At 34.3% G+C, this 21,196-nt stretch overlaps 3 protein-coding genes, 1 long non-coding RNA gene and 1 pseudogene across 12 annotated transcripts; 2 read left to right on the plus strand and 3 right to left on the minus strand.

Annotated features, from left to right (window-relative positions):
* Nucleotides 1-2,578: 2,578 nt before the first annotated feature.
* Nucleotides 2,579-4,341, minus strand: LOC111793363 (uncharacterized; annotated as a pseudogene).
* A 1,695-nt stretch (nucleotides 4,342-6,036) lies between these two features.
* On the plus strand, nucleotides 6,037-9,206 carry LOC111793423 (uncharacterized). Of its 5 annotated transcripts, XR_015420788.1 has the most exons (5): nucleotides 6,037-7,201; nucleotides 7,247-8,293; nucleotides 8,376-8,480; nucleotides 8,567-8,732; nucleotides 8,882-9,206. It is a non-coding gene; the product is annotated as an uncharacterized LOC111793423 (long non-coding RNA). The 5 variants fall into 5 exon arrangements; XR_015420790.1 differs by lacking the exon at nucleotides 8,567-8,732 and having other exon boundaries at nucleotides 6,038-7,201; nucleotides 8,376-8,449; XR_015420786.1 differs by lacking the exon at nucleotides 8,882-9,206 and having other exon boundaries at nucleotides 6,038-7,201; nucleotides 8,567-8,755.
* A 146-nt stretch (nucleotides 9,207-9,352) lies between these two features.
* LOC111793364 (small ribosomal subunit protein eS7-like) lies at nucleotides 9,353-11,536 on the minus strand. Of its 2 annotated transcripts, none has more exons than XM_087123450.1 (6): nucleotides 11,384-11,536; nucleotides 10,992-11,080; nucleotides 10,835-10,908; nucleotides 10,621-10,744; nucleotides 9,847-10,029; nucleotides 9,353-9,642 (listed from the first exon to the last, which is right to left on the minus strand). In XM_087123450.1, the coding sequence occupies exons 2-6, from the start codon at nucleotides 11,064-11,066 to the stop codon at nucleotides 9,523-9,525; spliced, it is 576 nt and encodes a 191-aa protein (XP_086979576.1). In that variant the 5' UTR covers nucleotides 11,067-11,080; nucleotides 11,384-11,536; the 3' UTR covers nucleotides 9,353-9,522. The 2 variants fall into 2 exon arrangements, with proteins under 2 accessions (XP_086979576.1, XP_086979577.1); XM_087123451.1 differs by having other exon boundaries at nucleotides 10,992-11,104; nucleotides 11,384-11,458.
* Nucleotides 11,537-14,034: 2,498 nt separating this feature from the next.
* On the minus strand, nucleotides 14,035-15,315 carry LOC111793425 (transcription factor MYB62-like). The gene is made up of 3 exons (XM_023675288.2): nucleotides 15,094-15,315; nucleotides 14,886-15,015; nucleotides 14,035-14,796 (listed from the first exon to the last, which is right to left on the minus strand). Exons 1-3 carry the CDS (start codon nucleotides 15,290-15,292, stop codon nucleotides 14,277-14,279), a joined length of 849 nt encoding a protein of 282 aa, XP_023531056.2. The 5' UTR covers nucleotides 15,293-15,315; the 3' UTR covers nucleotides 14,035-14,276.
* Nucleotides 15,316-17,463: 2,148 nt separating this feature from the next.
* Nucleotides 17,464-18,988, plus strand: LOC111793426 (transcription factor BEE 1). 4 transcript variants are annotated; one of them, XM_023675292.2, is made up of 6 exons: nucleotides 17,464-17,910; nucleotides 18,038-18,160; nucleotides 18,248-18,313; nucleotides 18,412-18,483; nucleotides 18,581-18,639; nucleotides 18,719-18,988. In XM_023675292.2, the coding sequence occupies exons 1-6, from the start codon at nucleotides 17,551-17,553 to the stop codon at nucleotides 18,753-18,755; spliced, it is 717 nt and encodes a 238-aa protein (XP_023531060.1). In that variant the 5' UTR covers nucleotides 17,464-17,550; the 3' UTR covers nucleotides 18,756-18,988. The 4 variants fall into 4 exon arrangements, with proteins under 4 accessions (XP_023531060.1, XP_023531061.1, XP_023531057.1 ...); XM_023675293.2 differs by having other exon boundaries at nucleotides 17,468-17,910; nucleotides 18,415-18,483; XM_023675289.2 differs by having other exon boundaries at nucleotides 17,477-17,910; nucleotides 18,562-18,639.
* Nucleotides 18,989-21,196: the final 2,208 nt, after the last annotated feature.

Raw genomic sequence — 21,196 nt, forward strand, 5'->3', positions numbered from 1 at the left:
TGATCTGCAACCTTCATAGCATGGAATGACATTAATAATGTTTCTTCTTCTCTTCTCTCCACAAAATTGGATTGATCTCTTTTCTCCTTTTGGAGCCTGGTATAGCATTCATTTTTGTAATGTCCAAGGCGTCCACATCTGTAGCATTCCACCTTAGACTTGTCAAAGTGTCTCTTGCCTTTGTTTTCATAATCATTTCTGACTAGGTCTGCTGACCTGCCAACATCTCCACTTCTTTCTCGACTGCCTCTCCCACGACCTCTGCCTCTTCTTTGCCCTCTACCTCTAGGGCTTGAAGCTTCACCTGGTGTGGATATTTTTAAGGCTGTCATCTCCTCTATTGCACTTGTACGATTGAGCCTCTGCTCATGTACTAACAGGGAGCTTTGGAGTTCATCTATTTGCATCTCTTCGACATTGTTTGCTTCTTCGATAGAACATACAATGTAATCGAACTTTGGAGTTAGTGATCGCAAAATCTTTTCTACGACCGCAACCTCCGTGATTGAACCACCATGCATCCTCATTTTACTTGCAAGACTTATAACCTTGCCAATATAATCATTCACCGTTTCTCCCTTTTGCATTTGGAGAATTTCAAAGTCTCTTCTGACGGCTTGTAGTTGAGCACGTTTTACTTTCGTTGAGCCTTGATACTTCCTCCTCATAGAATCCCAAATTTCCTTGGATGTCTTCTTCTGAAGCATTGTTTCCAAGATAGTCCTATCAATTGACTGAAATAAATAGTTCTTGACCTTCAGGTCCTTTAACTTCGATGCTGCCAACAGTTGCTGTTGACCAGCTGAGAGTACCTCGCCTTCATTTGGCTCTTCATAACCCGTCTCCACCATATCAAAGAACTCCTTTGATCTGAGAAAATTTTCCATCAACATCGCCCAATGATCATAGTGACCATCGAACCTCGGGATGGCGGGCTGAACGTAGCTCTCAACTTGTTTTTCTGCTGTCATTTTTTGCTGCTGCAAGATTGCTCTGATACCAGATGTTGGTGACAACAGAAAACTGAAGTGAGATTGAGAGGAGGAGTGATTTGAATGATGGGGAGGGAGGTCCTTTTATAGGGGGATTCCCGGAGTTGGTTGAGATTTGTGTGGATGAAATTGAATTCACCTCCTCCTTCTCTTCGGCAGTAACTCATTCAAACTCTATTATTACCTTCAACAGGGTGTTCTGTTCACTGTATAATTCTTCAACTATCTGAAATGCAATGCAAGGCTTATTGGTTCATGAGTTCATACTGTTCATGTTTTGTTGGGCAACTAAACATTATAAAGTGCATATTTGATTCATTTTTCTCATTTTTATCTTTTTGATCTTTCCTGGGGTGGGGGGAGGAATATTGGGACGTGGATGTCTAACCTTGGTCCTCTCATCATCTGATTCCCGAAAGGTAGAACGTAAGAACTGGTTGAAACAGGGTACGACCCTTCTTTTTTACTGGACAATTGGATGTCCGATTCTTGCTCTACCACTCTCCCTTTCTTTTTAAAGAAAGAACTCTGGTGAATGGCTAAGAGGAAGTGATCTTCTGGTCGAAAAAAAAAGGTAGTTCCTTATAGAGAATGCTTCATTATAGAGAATGTCTAGGAAGAGGTTAGGAAGAGGTTTCCACGTCCTTATAGAGAATGTATCGTTCTCCTTCCCAACCAACGTGGGATCTCCTCAACCGGGGTTCCACTTGTTGGCCACAAAGCACTGTTGCCATCCAATAGATGCATGTCAATTCTACAAGCAGAGCATGTAATGAGCTGCTGCAGCTCCTACAGAATGATGGAGCAGCTTTCAGGTAATACACAGTTCCTCCACCTTTTGCAGCATATCAAAGGTTCTTACAGCGAGTTTGTGGCTGTGTAATGCAACGAGTTAGTGGATTTCATTACTTCTTGAGGAGATCCATAAGAAGTCTGCTTGCTATGCAAGAGCTTGAGAGTGTATATCATGTGTACGTTAATGACTACAACGCTCACATCGTTTGAGGTATCGAAATATGCTTATGTTATCTCGATTTACCGTGTAAAGTAGTCGTCGTATTAGATACTAAATCCAAACAATTGGATGAAATATGGCTTCCTCCGAGCCTGATATCTTCAATGAGAGATACAACAACATAAATTCTGATATCTTCAATGAGAGATACAACAACATAAATTCTGATATCTTCAATGAGAGATACAACAACATAAATTCTATCCTAAGTTGCCCCAAATGAAAGATGAGCTAACTAACATTAATTGAGTATGGTTTTATAAGAATCAATCGTCCATGGCTCCACATTATCCCTGAAATATGGGTAAAAAGGCAAAATGAGAGATTTTTTATCTTTTAATATTATTTTTGAAAATGGTAGGTTTAGGTAGGAAGCTTTGTCATTTCTTGCATGACAGTGTAAGCATCCTTTAGCAATGGTCCCATCTTGAAAGCAACGAAAATAGCCTCCCCAGTTTCATCTACTTTCTCTTCAGTGCCTAAAACCCTTCGTTCTAATAAGAAATCTTCAAACCAAAACCAGAAAAAACACCCTCGTTTCTAATAAGAAATCAGCGAGGTTTGTCCCATCTTAGGAGAAAAAGGCATCCAAACAAGATACCCTTCAAAAGTTATTATACCATTAGCTGTAAACATGGATCAAAAAGACACTAAAAACATCATATCTTTGCAGAGAGAGAGAGAGAGAGAGAGAGAGAGAGAGAGAGAGAGAGAGAGAGAGAGAGAGAATATGAACAAGAATGGCAGAGGCAACTTAGGAAGGTGCTGTTGTTTCTCTGTCTCCTACGGTTTTGACATGTTCATATGCATGAGATGAGAATGCCACAGCCTCCAAACAAAATCTGCCTTATCTGTTTCAGTTTACAGATTAGCAACTTGCAGGGGGGGTTTGAGATATGTGGCATAATTTGTGTGGTGAAATTCAGTGACCAAAAGCTTAACAAAAAGTAAAAAAAAATTACTTCCTGTTCTTCTTTTGTTTGCTGCCACGTAAAAGAGAACTCAAGCCAAAGATTTTTGAAGTTTCTTTGGTGATATAAGGAGGTGGTACGTTCAAAATGGGGTTTACATAAAGATTGTTGCCATATAACCCTCCTTGATTCTTCTTCTGAGGCTTTTGGAGCTTTGAATGTGAATTTGCAGCAGAGCTTGAAGAGGGTAACTTTGACTTGCCCTCTGAAACTGAATGGTGTCTCTGCAGCTGAGGACTCTGGCTTTTCACATCCTTCGATGGCATTCCTTTTGGGATTTGCACTGAACCAGTTGAATAGCTTCGTGACAGTAATGGTAGCGAGAAAAATGAACTCTTTCTATTGTCATAAGTAACACTGTTACTTCTTCGGAAACCCCAGAAAGATTTGGACCGATTTTTCTTCTCAGAATCAGAGTTCATGACATGAATTGGTTCCTCTGTGTTCACTTTCTTGAAATTCTCAGTGGCTACAGCAGGAGGAAGAGGAGGGAGTGAGGAAGGTAAACATGGCGCATTCTCACGTTGATGGGTTCGTTTAATTTGCAGAAATTTCTGCTGATTCTGAGTGGGAACGATGACGCCATTGAAGAAGAGCTCGTCAGCAGAAGAGGACTCATAATCAAAGCTACCACTGACACAAAATTCGAATTCCGAATTCGAATCTAACAGCGATATGTCTGTACTAGGAGATTCACGCGGCTGGATGGGCAACATCTCTGAAAGAACAAGCTCATTTGACAGTGAAATTCAAGGCGAACATTTTGTCGAACACGTGATGGGCACTAAACTTCTACAAAAACTTCCAGTCAAAAAAACGTCAGGGGAAAGCATAAATTTAAATATAAAGCGAAAAGAAACACAAAGAAATGGTCGAACACTGAGAGAATCGAAGAATTGGGTATTGAAAATCAGAGAAAAACAAAATCCAAAGCGACAGTTGTGGGGGATCGAAGAGGCTGAAAATGATGAGAAATTGCAGAGTTCAGAGATGGAATGTTCTTACGAAAAGAAAATGAAGAGAGAAACAGAAAAGGAGAGATCGTTTTCAGACGCTGCCAGAGAAAAACGAAACGAAACCAAACAAAAAGGCGAAGCAATAATTGACGAAACTGCAATTTTCGAGGCAAAGAAGAGAGAGAGAGAGAGAGAGAAAAGGGTCCTGTTAATGAAGTGGGGAAGGTTCTTCAAAAGAGGCGTTATTATCACCGACGAAGACGAAGAAATAATGCAAAGTCACCTCGTCGGCCATGGCTACTGAGATTCGAGAACTTGATTCGATTCTCTTTCAAAAAAACTTATCAACTTTGAATCTTTTTATCATGGAGTTGTTTCAGCAGTTGCGGTTGCTGCAAAGTACAAATTAATCAATTATCCACTAATTATATGGTTTCCAAATTTTTGTTTTGGAAGTTTTTCTTTCCCTTAAAACACACCCAATCAAAATTTCTAATCTTTTTAAATAATTTTATTTTAAAGAGTAGCTTAGGGTCGGGTTGTAATCATATTTTTAGTTGGTCTAATTTACCCTTTTAAAATTTTCAAAAATTCAATTCAAACCTAATAAATAAATAAATAAATAAAATTATAATTTGATGTGAATGAACAGTGGCACGAGTAACATAATAAAATAATGTGACATTTATTTAGTCTACTGCAAAATTTTGTCCTTGTAAGTTTTGTTTCACTACATTATGAAAATAATTTAGTAGGTGGACCACTACAAAATTTAAATCCCAATTTTTGGGTAACCCCCATTCAATAATTGTTCCATAAAACTCATATTTTATTTCACTTAAATAAATAATAATAATAAATAAATAAATAAATAACAAAAAGTAACCATTTAATTTGCCTCATTTTGTTTTTGTTTCATCCCTTCATACCAAAATGGTCATAATAATAATAATAATAATAAAATGTTAGCGTATATAAATGTCTTTTTACCTTTTCGGTAAAATTGTTCACATCATACCATACTTGCTTTTCCCTAGGTTTCCGTTAATGGTTAATTTTAAAATATCTCAAATTTTATATTTTATAAATTTTATATTTATGTTTAGGGTTTAGTTGAACTAAAATATATTTAAAAGTATAGATTTTTTTTTATTTATTTATTAAAGGCTTATTGTTTATATTTTTCAAGAGTAAAAATTTGATTATTACCAATTTAATTACTACTTTTTTTTTTTTAGTTCATGTTAAGGAAATAATTTTTTTAAAAGAATACACATTAAGAAATTCAATTATTTAACATTTATTAAAGTTTCGTGTGAATTGAAATATATTTGACCCTTGACTAGTTTTTATTTATTTTTTATTTTTTAAATGGATTTGTTACTTTATTTTTATTTATTTATTAATTAATTATTATTATTATTATTATTATGTCATCTGTTTATTTATTTTTTATGCTTTTTTCTTTTTCTCACCTTTTTCTTTCAACCGCTCCTTTTCACCCCTTTTTTAAGCAATAAAAGGAAAAAAGTAAGTGCAAAAATATATTATAAAAGGAAAATTTTATATCTTATTTTATTTCATTTGACCATTTCAATATAGATAAAATATAATTCATAAATTACTTCATTTTTTTATGGCAAGAAATGTATGTTCTTGTTCTTTGTTTGTATATTAATTGTGAATTTTTTTATACATTTTCTTTTCTTAAAAAAAAAAAAAACAACCTTTTAATAAATGAGGCTTTTACCTATATTATTAAATGTAAATGTATCATTTTTGGTCTTCAAAATATATAAATATCATTTTCTAATTATAGTATTAAACTCTTTATTTATTCTACCAACTCTACTTTTTAATATTTATGATGTCATTAAAATTCTCAACTCTTCAATAAATGTCATTCTATATATATATATATATATGGGTTTTGTAATAAAATATTATTCCCTTTGCTAAATTCAATTCTCAATATAGTATTGTAAATATATATATATATATATATATATATATATATATATATATTGAATAAATTATGAGCAAAATTAATTAAAATAAAAATAATTTAAAGGTCGAATTTCGTCGTTCAATTGTTAAAGAATATGTTTTAGAGTAATATTTTTTTTTTTTTTTTTTTTTTCTGTTTTCTAAATCTGAAAAAAGTTGAGACGGAGAAGAATTCTGAAGTCCCCGTTGGTCTCCGTCGGAAGTGCAAGTCCTCTTTCATGTTCTTCGTTCTAAAGGCTGATCACTGATCCAAATCAACACTCTCTCCCCCGCTGAGCAACGAACGAAGCGGCATTATCAATCTATTCCCTGTTTGTAGATCTCAGTCTTATCAGGCAAGTCGAGTTTTGGATTTCTCTTTATTAGTTGAATTTTTCTAATTCCTCGAAATGAAATCTAATTGGAGCTTAATCACGAGCAAGTTGTGTTTCCGATCACTGTTTCTGTTTCTACAGTTGTTATACTAGCGGCATCTCTCTTTTTTGTTCCTTTAATCTATTGGATTGTTGGAGATATTTGAATTATCTGTAAATTTTGTCTGCACTAGTTGTAATAAGTTGGTGTACGTTCAATCTGGATTGTAGAAAATACTTTATTAGCATTCTATTTCAATAACCAGGGGAAGTTTAGTAAATTAGCTTAGAATTTTCACTTCAAAAGCGGTGCTATAGTTTTTCGTTCATTTCTGAGGTTAGATCTGAATCAGTCTCATTATTTCCAGGTTAGTTCTGAATCAGTCTGATTGTTGAGTAAAAACCAGTAATTAACCTCATCTATGATGTGATGCTGTACTATTTTGGATATTTAAGCCCTTGGACACTGCAAGGATTATCATCTTATTGACATGCTTCGTGGCTTCAAGACAATTAATGTTCATCAGTTTATTTCTCTGTCTTTCTTGGTCTTGCATAGAAATGTATACTTCCCTTTTTATCATCTGGCGGAGACTTTTGCGAAAATTTATTTAATATGCGATTCTCATGTCTAGATTAATCATCTCACCATTACTATGTCACTTTCTGAAGTGTAGAAATGGAAGCATTAAGGGGGTGTCTATGTCGCATTTGTTCTTTCCAAATAGAGTTTTGACGTGCATGTTTCTAAATTTATGATCATGTATACTTGGAGAAACCAGATAAGTGGTTACACGCCTTTTGAGCTGATTCAAGTAGCAATACGACCACCTGAGCAGTGAGAAATTTAATGTCTTAGGTACTTGAATATCAAAATATTGCTAATGCAGAACCTTAGTGAATCTAGGTTGGTTTAATTTCCGAGTTCCTTGTTGGTTGGTGTTCAATCTAGGTTGGTTTAATTTCCGAGTTCCTTGTTGGTTGGTGTTCACCAAGATGAGAAAATTGTCGGTAGTCAGTGTAATCCTGATGTACTTAACTGCTCAAGTTTCCAGGTAGAAGGAATCCAGGTTCCTGCAGATGAAGGTGGTGCTACACAAACACACGGTGGCGTGTGTTGATGGATCTTGCCAGCTGAATGTCTCTCTTTTTCTTGCACACACACATTCTATTTGGATGGTAGAATAGCCGCAGGATGCTTCCCTGTTTCTCTTTTTATACTGTTCAATGCATTGGTGGCAATTATGTTCTTATGAGAACTTGGTTTCAAGGCAAAGTTGCTATGAATAATCATCTCGAACTGCCTTTGGAAGTTCAATTTTAGATCTCTCACTTGATCTGCCACTAATTCACCCATCTTTCTAGGTTCACTCTGTTCAAATTCTGGTTTCCAGGCCAGCCTTTTAATACTTGTCACGTCTACATCTCCATTTTTGAGCATCTTTTGGAGGGTTTTTTGCTGACTAAAATCACTTATGTCATGTCTAAAACCACTAAAAAGAGCATGACCAAAAGGATTTTTGTCATCCCAAAATCACTTCTAGGTATACCCATAGTATAATATATGTCCTTGATTGGGAGTGGGATCAAAGCCCACATGGTTTTGTTTGTGAATATGCAAAAAACTTCAAAACATCTTATCTATCTTCTCAAATTCTAACCAATTTGAGACTTTTGTAGTACACATTATTTAACCTAGGAAGAGAAATCAATAGATGTTTATCTTCTAGGTTGACGACTTCCTAGAATATCTGCTCCATTTAGGCCGTACATTTAAGTTTTCCTCTCAATTTTGCCCGCCTATAGTTAGTTGGGAATATGCTGAACTTATTGATTTCTCTATACGGCCATTTGCAGTGGGCTATGGATCAGTGAGAGTTGTGCTTGATAAAAGTTATTGTGGCTGATGCAGGCAATAATACAAATGTTAACCTCATCTTCTGCTTTTAAGATTCATCATATCTCTTGGTGTTGTCTGGGTCTTGTAAGGACAACGAAAGTGCGTGTTATTCGTTACGTAATCCTTTTTTTTTTTTTTTTTCCTTTTAAATCGCTCGTGAATCTCTTTCATGTTTATGCAGAAGTTCATTGTTTACCTCATTCGAAATGAGGGGATGGAGTGAAAGACTGGCCAATCTATTTACTAAAACTGCAGGTGTAGTGAACAGCCTTTTTCTCAGTCTACGGTATACCTTTAAAAGTGTCATGTCACTCCATCAATTTACACTGCTATGTCAATTGTGTTGAATTGTGTCAGTCAATTTCTCTTCAGGTATTTATGATGATCTAAAATCCCAAAGAGGTCACTCAATGATGCCGAAAATTTTGCTGTAGTGTGTCCTTGCTTGTGTAACAGTGTCGGATGAGTTTAAATGAGTTGCCAAAACAATAACTCCGCATCTTCAACTTGTATTCTTGAAACGAGATAATATAATTGCGTATGGATTGCCGGGGTTTTATATCTTTTATCTTTATTTCTGGAGCTATGTACTTTGGTCTCCGTCTTAAAGTTTTTCTTTCCCTTAAACATCCATTGATTTCCCAGATGCCTAAAGCAATGCTTGTTTTCTCTCGACATCATTGTCAGGTTCGTCTTCATAGTGTTGATGAACAAGAACCACATTAATTCTTTGGGTGTGAAGATTAAGGATTCAGGGATGGGAATGGACGAATTTGTGGGTCTCTGTTTTCTTCTCTTACAACCCTTCTAAAACAGAGAAAGTTTGGTCCCACATGAAATGGACGAATCGTGGAAGAGAACCTCTTACGATCGTGAAGTTCATAGCCCCAAAAATCCAAGTTTATTTATCAATATCCATTTTTGTAGGTTTGGGTTTGATGACCTCAAGCTACAATTACTTTATTAAATTTCATATTCACGATCGAAATACAAATTGCAAATCAAAAACACAGAGGTCACTTCATGAAAATACATCAGAAGTTTGAAATCAAGAGATCAAATGTTCTCAAATATTGTGATTATGAATATATGAGTTGATGGTAGGGAGGCACGGCAAATATAAGATTTTAGTTATATAAAAAGTTGATGGAACGTTACTAAAACCAGAAACTTAATCCGATGTGATAAAGTATAGTTCAAGATCACAGATTCAAAAAACGAGGTCTCAAAAATCTATCACTTGAAATCAAAATTGAAAAGCTCCCACCTGATTGCAACCCTATGGTGAATAAACATTTGAGAAAGTGTGCAACACATGAGTGTCCGTCTTAAGCTTCAGAAATTGGGTACTCAAAAACAACGTCTTTCCCAGATAGCTTCCTGTAAACTGCAGCGAAGCTTTCCAATTTGTATTCGGTGTTATTCCGTTCTTTAGGATCCAAGAGGACCTGTAAAATTTCGAGAAAATGAGGCAATTAAATACAAATTGATACTTCTCAAAATATATTAGTTGCAGAATGTTAACGTTAATCATTGCGTGGCTTTGGTGGCCAACAAATATTTTAACATTGATAAGAATCATTTGATCTTCTCAATAATATGGCAACGCATCTAAGAAACGAGTGCAAAATTTAATAAGAGAATGTAATCACCTTCATTATCTTTGTTCCATCAACTCTGTATCTAACACGCTTTCCAACAATCTCGGCAGGCAATACAACATCCTCAAGCATTGCCTCATGCACGGATGTGAGGGTACGGCTACGGGGCCTCTGTGCGGCTGATCCTTTCTTTGGAGGCCTCAATATCCTTCTAGTAGCAATCAGAATCACATCCTATCATAGAACAACTATGGTTTATGAAAAAATAGAGAATGGAACTACAGAGTCAATAAATGTGCACATACAATATTGACGATAGATTAGTTCTTGCTTTTGATAAAATGGCTGTAAGACTACAATAAGTTTACCTTAAAAACTATAGTTCCCTAATTTATTTAATACCAAAAGACCGAGTGTTGGTAACCTAATCCATTAGATATACGAAGCCAAACTGTTGGCTATAATAATTAAGAAGATAAGAATGGTCGTCATTACATTTTAATGATTTAAATCCATTCCTTCTAATTAATAGCAAGCATACATATGATCCACCCCCCCCCCCCCCCCCCCGATCAAATATCAGTGCTATTGATTGTACTTTTATTGATCATTCCCCAAAGAGATATGAACACCAAACTTGTTTGACTCCCTGATTATGACTTTGGTTCAGATATTTAATTCTGTCGAGGATTCTACTAGATATAATCAATGTAATCAACCAGCACTTATGCTAACTGGATATAATCGGTATTAGGTAGTCACCAGAAAAAAACCAACCAGAGAAATCAAAAGATAAATTATATTAAAAAAGCACCATCTCCCCACCTTTCCACTGAATTTCTTTTCAAGCTCTCTAACAAGCCTCAGGTGAATTTTGCGGAAGGCCTTCCTCAATCTGTATGGGACATAGACCACAACTGCCTTGCGATTACCAGAAACATCGACTTGACTGCAAGAACAGTATGAAATTTATATTCATAAGAAAAAAACATAAACTCTAAAAAAAAAAAAATGCATTCTATCCACCATTCCTTCTTACATTGCAGAATTAATGTAAAGGTCCTTCAGGTCACTTTTAAGCTCGGAGTTGGTGTTTTCCAAATCAAACAGTGCCTAAATAGACAAAGAACAAATATCAGTTCAGAAAACGAACAAACTAGCAAGGTTGGCAATCAGCAGACATCTTAAAAGTTCACCTGAGCAACAGATTCCTCAAATTCTGAGGGGTCAGCATCATTATCCTTATGGATCTTCTTCCTCGCCGTAAACATCTTTACGAATCAAGCTACAAGTCATGAAACACAAACACCTTCAAACAAGATTTTTGTTTAACTTCGAAGTTCCGTAGGGAAAAAAATAAAACATAAATTTCCTACAAACAATGACCTTCAAGATTAATCTCGTAAATTCATAAACAATACACTCTAAGTTAGCTATGAACAATCTTCACCAAATCCAATTTTCGCGATTATTCTTACTCAAGTAATGTCAACCAAAAAAAGCGCATAACGAAAAAGATACCAAGCGCAGAGAATTGGATTTGTATAGCGAATTAAATGTTAAGATTAAGAGTTATGAAGATTCAAACCTGTAGAAACGCAGGAAGGATAAGAGGAAGGGAACTTCCAACCGAGTGTGAGGAACTAAAAACCCTAGAAAACCCGAAGACTTGTTAGCGAGCGAGGATGGGTATATAAATGAACCGATCTGAACGGTTGAGATGACCACTGAAAAAAAAAAAAAAAAATCAACAGCCCAGAGAGCGGCGAAATTATAAAAATAATTAATTTATTAAATCTTAATTAGCTACGTGAATTTGTGAACGTAAGGCCCATTTAAATTGGGCCTTTGGGCCCAATTATATTTTTGATACTGGACCTTCTGGTCTCCCAGTGGGCCGAGCTATTAGGGTGGATATGTCCGCAAGGTGGCGAAGAAGCGTTCTCATTCCCATCTTATTCCCACTCCAATAAAAAAAATTCATTTATTATTGAGTGTCCCCATTTTGTATACTATTTTTTAAATATAACATATATTCGTTTTAAATAAAACTTTTATTTTTTCAATATAATTTCTACTAAAATAATAAAATATTTTAATAAATCTAATAATATTTTATAAATAAAATATAATATAATATTCCACTTTTCAATAATATACATTTACATATAGAAAAGTGCACGAATGAACCAATAATACAATCATCATCGTCCTTTTCTATCTTAATTTTCTTTTAAATGGAAATTCTCTCGTTTTATTTAAAGCGAGTCCCCATAAAATTTTGACCTCATAATTAAATAAATATTTTTAATTAAATACAATATAAGTGCTCTCGAACCTAAATTCATTAGAGTTTGAACATGGTAGCATTAAAATGGAATCTTACCAAGAATATTCGAATCCTCTATTCAATGGCATTTGACCGTTGCAATGATATGAAATTCATTTTAATACATACTTTAAGACTTTGATGAGTCATGAATTAGCGAGGAGAAAAATAGAGATATTTAATTTAGTGGGTAGGAATATGTTGGATAAGTTTGGTATTTCACAAATCTTGACCAGTCAAACCGAATAATTGCAACAAAATGCTGTTTTAATCATGATTGATGGCTTCAACTGAGATGTAATTAATTAATTAATTAATGCTTACATAGCCGCCATTTCTAGAATACTCCACTACAACGCTTGTCTTAACCATAAATAATTTGTAAGCTTCTTCCTTTTATTGCCCAAATTCAATGTAACCTAATTTATCTTTAATGTATATATATAGCTATATGTTATTAAATCTACATTTAGCTTGTATAATTAAACTATATATATTATGTTATTGTAGCAACAGGTGACAATTGAATTATACAACGTCAATTGCTATTGCTATTCTACAGTATGCGATAATTGTAATTTCAGCTATTATTAAATTATAACGTTATTAATTTGACGCGAAGAAATCAAATAAATATATTTATAAAAAATACTTTTTTGAAAAAAAAAATGTAATTTTTGATGTGAAAGAAAGAAGAGGAGAGACCCGATTCTATGTATGGATCCACTTAGGACAACACATTAATGAGTTTAGAAAATGATTGCCGCCGACGCCATCGGGAGATGGCGCTCGCTGTCGTCTCCAAATTTCCTTATTGACTTCCTCCCTTTATTTATTTATTTATTTATTTATTATAATATCTTTAATTTCATTACGTCATCCTTTACTCGAGTTCATACTTCTCTTGCACACCAGCTCTATATTTTTTTATCACTTTGGATCATATTCTTATTCTTTCTTTCATAAAAAGTTAAATATTATCCTTTATAAATATGTCACGCATTATGTAATGTATGTTGTGATTTTCTTGTCACATCACATCATACAATCTATAGAAAATTCTATGTTCAAAACTATATATTAAAAATTCAATGACGTCTTTATTTATTTTGAATTAAATTTCTTTGAAAATTCTTAAGAATTTTGGTTTTCTCTACAATATTATTCATTTAAAATTTTTAACTTTTTTTTTTTTTTTTTCTTTTGTCAATGGTCAAGAATTTGCTTAAAATTGAAGCAACCCAGATTTAGAAAGTAGTCAAATTGAAAACAAATTGCATTGTTATTATTATTTATTTATTTATTTGTGGAAAAAAGAATTCCATAAGAAGAACTTTATAGATGCTTTGAATAGTATGAAGGAAAAAAGTAATCAAACTAGAATCACCCATCCTTTTAGTGATAGTGATGTGTGGGTGAAATATATTAAAATGTTATTATTTTTAAATAGATAAATAATTTTTTTTTTTTTTTTTTAAATCTAAAACTCGTGAACCCTACTTTCATAAATTATCTTTAAAATAAATATTAATTTATTATAAATTGGTGCGTAAATATACATGAATAATAATTCAAAACTGTTTATGATAAGTATTAAAGTCGACATCACAGTCTAATGGTTGTAATAGTTGTATTAAATTCATCATCACATGGATAAGGTCCACGAAATCGACATGTCTACACGCCACTGTAAACGTGTAATGCTACATGCATGTTTATCTATAAAAACGCTCATATGCATTTAAAACTTGAAAATCAATTTCAGTTATAAAAATATTGTTTTTTATTTTAAGATTTTTAGTAATTAAATTTACATAAAATTATTTGAAAATGAGTTGTCAGATAATATTTAAAATATTAAATAATTAATTGAAATTTAGAATTTAAGGGTTAAAAAAAAGCATGGAATCTATCTTCAAATCATAAAGTTTATAATTTAACAAAGAAAATAACACAAATAGCTAAGGAATCAATATTCTAATTAATACACATTTGATAAAATTATTAAACTAATTTTTCGTTATTTTTTTTTCACAGAAATAAATGTAAAAAATTAGAAAACGAAAAATCGCACACAATTTCATTTTGCGGCTTTGTGGGGTCCATCTTCCAAAAAAAACAAGAACCCAATAAGCTGTTTTAAATGTTCCAATTAGAATTGCCACAATCCGTCAAAGTTCCACAAACAGCCGCCGAAGGAATCGTCGTCGTCAACCCAACCCGTTAACGGCGACCGGGAATCGCCAATTGGGTACTGAAAATCCACCGCCGTCATCTCGCTGCCGTGGTTCCAAGATGGGACGTCGGAGAATGGATCGGAGACCTGCGAGATATCCATAGACTCCGAACTGGTGCTGTTCTGCTCCGTGTCGAAATGGCGGCGTTTGGCATCGGCTGCCGGTAGCGTATCCGTATCAGAAAGTTGAGAAGCAGGGCGTGCGAGTGGCATGTTCGGCGGCGGCGGAGAAGAAAAAGAAGAAGAAGGGGAGTTGGAAGATTCATTTATTTGTTGGACCAATCGAGGGATCCAAAAACGGTTGATAATTTCCTTGAATTCTGAGCTGTTTGTGTCAATATTTAGAAGCTTTGCTTGCTTTTGCACTCGAGTTCTCCAGTAATTCTTTATCTCATTGTCGGTTCTCCCGGGCAAATGTTGCGCAATCTTCGACCACCTTTTCAAAATCAAATATTAATAAAAATACAAAAAAATTTGCTTGTCCACGATTTAGAGAATTATCCTGAGTTTATAAATATGAAATACCTATTGCCCCATCTGGAATGAAGATCGAGAATCAAAAGCTGTTCTTGAGGAGAAAGGTTTCCTCTTATCACATCGGGTTTCAAATAATTAAGCCATCTCAATCTACAACTCTTCCCGGTTCGTCGAAGCCCTTCAAAAAATGCAAAAAACCCATCAAAATAATTCATGAAAAGAGATAGAAAAAGTAGATAAAAAAGTTTTAAAATACCTGAACGAATGGCAAGCAAATTCCAGCGGCCTTCGCCATGAACAGAAATGGAATGAACAAGAAGAGAATCTTCATCAACAGTCCATGGGCCTCTCCTTAGGCCATTTTGGTTATCTTCAACAACGCTAGAGGAACAGCTACTGCTCTGTCTCTGGCTCTGTCTCTTACAAGGGGAAGCCATTAAAGAACAACCTCTCATAGTCTGACAAAGACTCACTACTTTGTAAGCACACCATTATGTATATATAAAGAAAAGAATGTAAGCCGCCTGGGTATATCAAGTCTGCTAACAAAGGGTAGTATTTTCCACGTGCTCAAATTCCACTCCCTTTTCCAATAATAATATTATAAAATTAGATGACGATGGCGACGACTGTGAAGACTGCATGAGCATGGGTCTACTCGGGGATTTACTTTACAAGTCAAAAGAAGAGGCTTGAATTTTAATGCTTTTTTTCTTCTTATTATTTGTTTTGTTTTTTTTTTTTTTTCTTAATAAAGAAACTACTTTAATAATTATTATAGTAATTTAATGAATTATTTTTACATAAGTTTAGTGTAATGTATCGAATATACCGCATATAAATTAATATAAAAAACTAAAAATATCCACATTTTAAACAATTTAAATAAAAAATCTACATTTTAAACAAAAGACGTGTCTAACTTTGATTTTACTAATATGTATTATTAATATTTTTAATAAAAATTCCACAAAAATGGAAAACAAAATAATCTAATCCACCAACCGCTGATTAAAAAGCCCAAGCCCAAGCCCAAGACCAAGACCAATCCTAAATACAGTCCGGCCCAGATAAATATAAATACAAAAAAAAAAAAAAAAAGTAATCTTTTTTTTTTTTTTTCTTATTATTGAAATGCGAATAATTTGCATGAATTTCACATGCATAATTCGTTCATTAATCATTAACCAACATAAATAATATTCCTTAAACGTGGATTAAGGATGAGCAATGATATTAGTCAATAATTAATTGGCTCAAAACAATCTCAATCAATTTCATTTTCATATTGGTAGAAACCAACCAAAAAGACTTTAATGCTCATATTCAAGGCTGTTCCATAATTAACCCTACCCAACTATTAACAGAATAGTCCTTTCAAAAACAACTATTTACAAATAGTGGTGCCACACTAAAGATGAATTGCAATTTGCACCTCTCAATATGGATATATTCATATTTATCCTCCAATATTTGCTTTTTAGGGTTATTAATGGGCATTTTGCCAATAGTTTTTAAATAATTTATTCCTTAATAGTATATTAGATATGTATAATGGGAAATGGGGCAATTTTCAAACCTTATTTGACTTTGGAATTAAAGGGAAATTTTTAATTAATAAATAAATAAATAATCCTTCCATAACTTTGGAAACCCTAAGTTTTAATTTGCCAGCTAATGTACACAACCCATAACTTTAATTTCATCTCCATTCTACTTTGCTTGCAACCTGTTTTCAAAAGAGGTATAAATTTGAAATATTCATCCCACGGTGGAACGAGATAGGATATCCCAAACTCGTAGGAGAAGCGGAGGTTGAATTGAAGAAATTTAAGAAAGGGGTTGTGAGATCCTACATCGGTTGAATAGGAGAATGAAACACGCTTTATAAGAGTGTGGAAACCTCTCCCTAGTAAACGTGTTTTAAAACTGTGAGACTAGCGACGATATGTAATGGGTTGAAGCGGACAATATTTGATAGCAGTGGACTTGATCGTTACAAATGATATCAGAGCTAGACATCATGCGATGTGGCCCACAAGGGAGTTGAATTGTGAAATCCCACATGGTTACAAATGATATCAGAGCTAGACATCATGCGTTGTGCTAGCGAGGACGCAGGGTCAACAAGGGAGTTGAATTGTGAAATCCCACCTCGCTACGCTACAAATGATATCAGAGCTAGACATCATGCGTTGTGCTAGCAAGGACGTGGGGCCCACAAGGGAGTTGAATTGTGAAATCCCACGTCGCTCCAAATGATATCCGAGCTAGACATCATGCCTTGTGCTAGCAAGGACGTGGGGCCCACAAGGGAGTTGAATTGTGTGGAAACGTTTCTCTAGTACACATGTTTTAAAACTGTGAGACTAATGACGATAATGAAAGAGTCTCCTTTCGGAACTTCCAAAACAAGTGCGGTGAGTGAAGCAGACAATATTTTCACCGTGAAAGGATTAATGTATCTCCTGAGATGGGACCCATATTAGGGGACAACCATAGAAGCTGGTCTCACCACCAAACACAAATACAAATGCTTCTCATTTTCATTCTTTTAAATGGAACAGTAAGGGTTTTGTATTGACCCATGATTTAAGATAAACTCAAATCTTACACCCCGCGTCTTCGATAGTATAAATAAACACATCCCTCAATCCCTTCCTTCATTATCCTAAACCACAGTTCTTTAAATCTCATTTCAAAACCTCTTTCCATGGATCCTGAGTTGCAGTCCTTCAAGCCATCCTTCTCCTTCCCTGACTTCACGGATCCCAATTTTGAGCTAATGGGTCACTATTCCGCTTCCAACCCAGTTGTTCTAGACAACCCATCTCTGAATTTCACTAACCTCTTGCCTTTCTCAAACGACATGTTCATCCCTCACCACCAAACCCCACCACAATTCCCACAGAATTTAGGAGACTGTAACAGCTTCCAAATTATGCAGCAACCCCCTCCGGACCCCCCAGTTTGTGCTGAAATTCATGAGATGAAGAAGAGAAAACCCATGGATGTTTCAGAGAGCAGCTCTGGAATTTCAACTTCTGAAACAGGGTTGTTCAACGCCAAAAATGTATGCATACAATTCTTCAAACCCCTGATTAATCCAACCATGGCGCTAATAAACTTTCCTCTGTTTCTCTGTTTCTCTGTTTCTCTGTTTCTCTGTTTCTCTGTTTCTCTGTTTGTTTGTTTTACAGAGGTCAGGGAAAGGAAAGAGATTGAAAAGCATAGAGAAAGAAGAAGAGAAATCAAGAAGAGAAGTGGTGCATGTCAGAGCTAGAAGAGGGCAAGCCACTGATAGCCACAGTTTAGCTGAAAGGGTAACACTATTAAATGATCTTAATCAAGAACAACAAACCAAACAAACAAAATTACTGAAATAGATTCATTGTTGTGACATGAATTAGGTGAGACGAGGCAAAATCAATGAAAGACTAAGATGCTTGAAAGACATTGTCCCAGGATGCTACAAGGTAACAACAACAAGAACAAGAACAAGAACACCAACATAACCATATTATTGTCATTTTTTTTTCAAAATCTTATTGTTTGTTTTTGTGGGTAATTTTAGCAGACCATGGGGATGGCAGTCATGTTGGATGAGATAATCAACTATGTCCAGTCTCTGCAGAATCAAGTAGAGGTATTATAAACATAAATGAAATCTTATATTTCAATTGGTATAACATTTAATAATACTTCGATTTCTTTTGGATATCAGTTCTTATCCATGAAATTAGCTGCAGCTAGCTCGTTCAACGACTTCAACTCGAAGGCCGACGCCCTATCGAAATTACAGGTAATTAAAGGTTAAATTACAAGTTTAGTTCGGTATTAAACGGTGGATTATGGGTTAAGTTTGAGATTAATTGTTGAAGGCAAGAGCACATGAAGCAAGAGAATTGGAGAGATTGATGAGAGAAGGATATGGAGGAGTAGCTTGCTTCCACTCAACTTTGCCTCTTTGACTTCTGTTTCTGGATGTTGACTTCCATTACCCAAAACAATACTACAACAACCTCATCCATTTTATTATTATTATTTTTTTTTTAGTTTTATATTTTTGGTCATCAATTAATTATGTGTACTTAATACAATGGAAATTTATACTAGAATGAAGATCGTTCCAATGGAAATTTGTATTTTAATTTCATTTTATTTTATTATCTTTTTAAACAATATAAATATATTATAATTTAAATAATAGAAATATTACTTGGGTGTTGTAAATTGGTTGGATAATGTTAGTTATGCAACTTAATTTGTTTATTAATTTTTATTAGAAACCAATGATTAGGGGAAAGTCAAAATGGATTTTAGAATTTGTTGAGGTGTGATTTTGGGGAAGAATGTTTTATAAAGTGCTTAGAGAAAGTATTAAACCCTAAATAGGAAAAATTGGGACGGAGATTCTCTATTGGACTAGCGGGGAATTAAATGGGGACGGGACGAGGAAAATAATCATGTTCTCGACCCCATTTATCTAATAAGGAAAAAATGTTATCCACTCTCTCCTCCATTCTCCGTCCAAACAGAGAATCCCTCATGATTCAAAGATGGATAAAATTGACATCTTTGTAACTAATAAAGGAAATTAAAAATGATAATAATTCATATTAAAGCTATTATGTAATTAGACTATAAATGCATGAGTATGATCTACTTATTCAACAAATCATAAATTTTGGAATTAAAATAAAAAAGAAAAATGATAAAGAAAGAAGTCACGATCTTAATCACATGACGAGTTGGTATTATTTATGGAAGGCCACACAACCAGTATTGTAATGTTTTAAATAAAGCTAAATTACACTCCTCCATTATTGTACTATAGTGTTGCTTGTCATCCTCCCAACTTTCAAATCTTTCACTTTGTCTCCTATTTTATTCTTTATAAAATTATTTATTTTTTTAAAAATATATATCTCCATAAATCCAAATCATAATCAAACATTGACGTATTAAAAATCGTACAGTCGATCGAATTACTAGAGGAAGAATTTCTCGATTATTTAACTATTTAAATTTATAAAATACGTTTATGGAACGAAACCTTAATAATTGATTATTAATTAGAAGGGGAAATGAAAAAAATGTGTTTGGCACCCAAAAACAGTGAAGTGAGTGTGACGGATTAACAAAAAAGAAAGCTCCTAATTTATTTATTTATTTATTTCTAGTGTCACGCTCATTCTCACACCCAAACAGTGGTTTTGAAAGGGATGGTTCCCTGTTTCATCGATTTGCAAGGAAGACAGAAAACAAAAAGGTCACTTTTATTTATTATTATTTTTCCATAATTAATATATTTTAATTAATAATATCTTCAAAAATGTGTTGGATGTTGCCAATTCATTGTTTGAATGATTGGATTGGGGAAAGAAGTTATGGGATGAGAGGGACTTGGAATTTCCTTGTTCTCTTTCTTTAGGGCGATGGTAGAGTAGGTGCAATGAATCCATAGGTTTGATGGGCCAGTGGATACCCCAAACCAAACATGGGGCACCCGTGGGCTCAAACCCAAACCCAATATGACAGCACTTTGATATGAACCAAGAGACATCGTATTGTATGATTGATGTCTCTTAGTTCATATCGAACACCTCTTGATGTCTCTTGGTTCATATCAACACTTCCTCTCTCACTTCACCAAGCGTATGTGCTAATGGATGGATTTTGAGTTTGGTTTGACTTCCACCCAATGCTTGCTTGCATTGTGTGTGCGTGTAATTGGAACATGCATGAACAAGATTTGAGGTGGGGTAAAGTTTTTGTGTCATTTTGTGGCCTTTTTTTTTTTTTTTTTTCTCTAAAGATTTGAGGGTCACTTAGTGTGTTTGATTCATATGGAAGTTTAGTTGTATTGTATGCATATTCAACAACCCTTTATTCTTTCCATCTTCTTCTTTAATTTGTTCATCCTCTTCAGACAACTCCCTTTTCTTTTTTCTCTTTTCTATTTTTATCTTTATTTGCTTTCACAACATCCACCCTCATGCTATAATGCTCGATTTTGTTCTCTATATTGCTTTCTTACATCACTACCCTCCTTACTTAATTTTGGGTCACATCACAGAAAAAGTTTAAAACTATATAGTCCCGACCATTCAATGTATGAAAGAGAAATTGTAAAAATATATCGCTTTTATATCAAATAGTTATTAAGAATAGAAATTCTTTAAGGGAATCTCATTGTAGCGAGAGATAGACCTTTTTTTTTTTAGTCATAATGAGACGAAGTTGAGAGGGGGGAAGAGGGAGGGAATTTTTCAACGTGCCAACACGGATGGGGATGAAAAATGAGGGTATTGGCATCAAAAAGAGGGCCTAATGCGCCCGGAACTATGGCAACGAAA

This window comes from Cucurbita pepo, chromosome 4 (genome assembly GCF_057944985.1).
Source record: "Cucurbita pepo subsp. pepo isolate OVF chromosome 4, ASM5794498v1, whole genome shotgun sequence".
Classification (NCBI taxonomy): Eukaryota; Viridiplantae; Streptophyta; class Magnoliopsida; order Cucurbitales; family Cucurbitaceae; genus Cucurbita; species Cucurbita pepo.

Bases quoted from the DNA above. Each gene is read 5' to 3' on its own strand.
- LOC111793425 (XM_023675288.2), bottom strand. From the start codon at position 15,292: ATGAGAGGTTGTTCTTTAATGGCTTCCCCTTGTAAGAGACAGAGCCAG. The intron at 15,016-15,093 runs GTATTTTAAAAC...CATTTTTTGAAG, and splicing joins TTTGCTTGCCATTCGTTCAG to GGCTTCGACGAACCGGGAAG. The intron at 14,797-14,885 runs GTATTTCATATT...GATTTTGAAAAG, and splicing joins CATTCCAGATGGGGCAATAG to GTGGTCGAAGATTGCGCAAC.
- LOC111793426 (XM_023675289.2), top strand. From the start codon at position 17,551: ATGGATCCTGAGTTGCAGTCCTTCAAGCCATCCTTCTCCTTCCCTGAC. The intron at 18,161-18,247 runs GTAACACTATTA...GACATGAATTAG, and splicing joins GCCACAGTTTAGCTGAAAGG to GTGAGACGAGGCAAAATCAA. The intron at 18,484-18,561 runs GTATTATAAACA...TTTGGATATCAG, and splicing joins CTCTGCAGAATCAAGTAGAG to TTCTTATCCATGAAATTAGC.
- LOC111793364 (XM_087123450.1), bottom strand. From the start codon at position 11,066: ATGTTTACGGCGAGGAAGAAGATCCATAAGGATAATGATGCTGACCCC. The intron at 10,030-10,620 runs GTGGGGAGATGG...GTTCTATGATAG, and splicing joins AAAAGAAATTCAGTGGAAAG to GATGTGATTCTGATTGCTAC. The intron at 9,643-9,846 runs GTGATTACATTC...GAAATTTTACAG, and splicing joins ATGGAACAAAGATAATGAAG to GTCCTCTTGGATCCTAAAGA.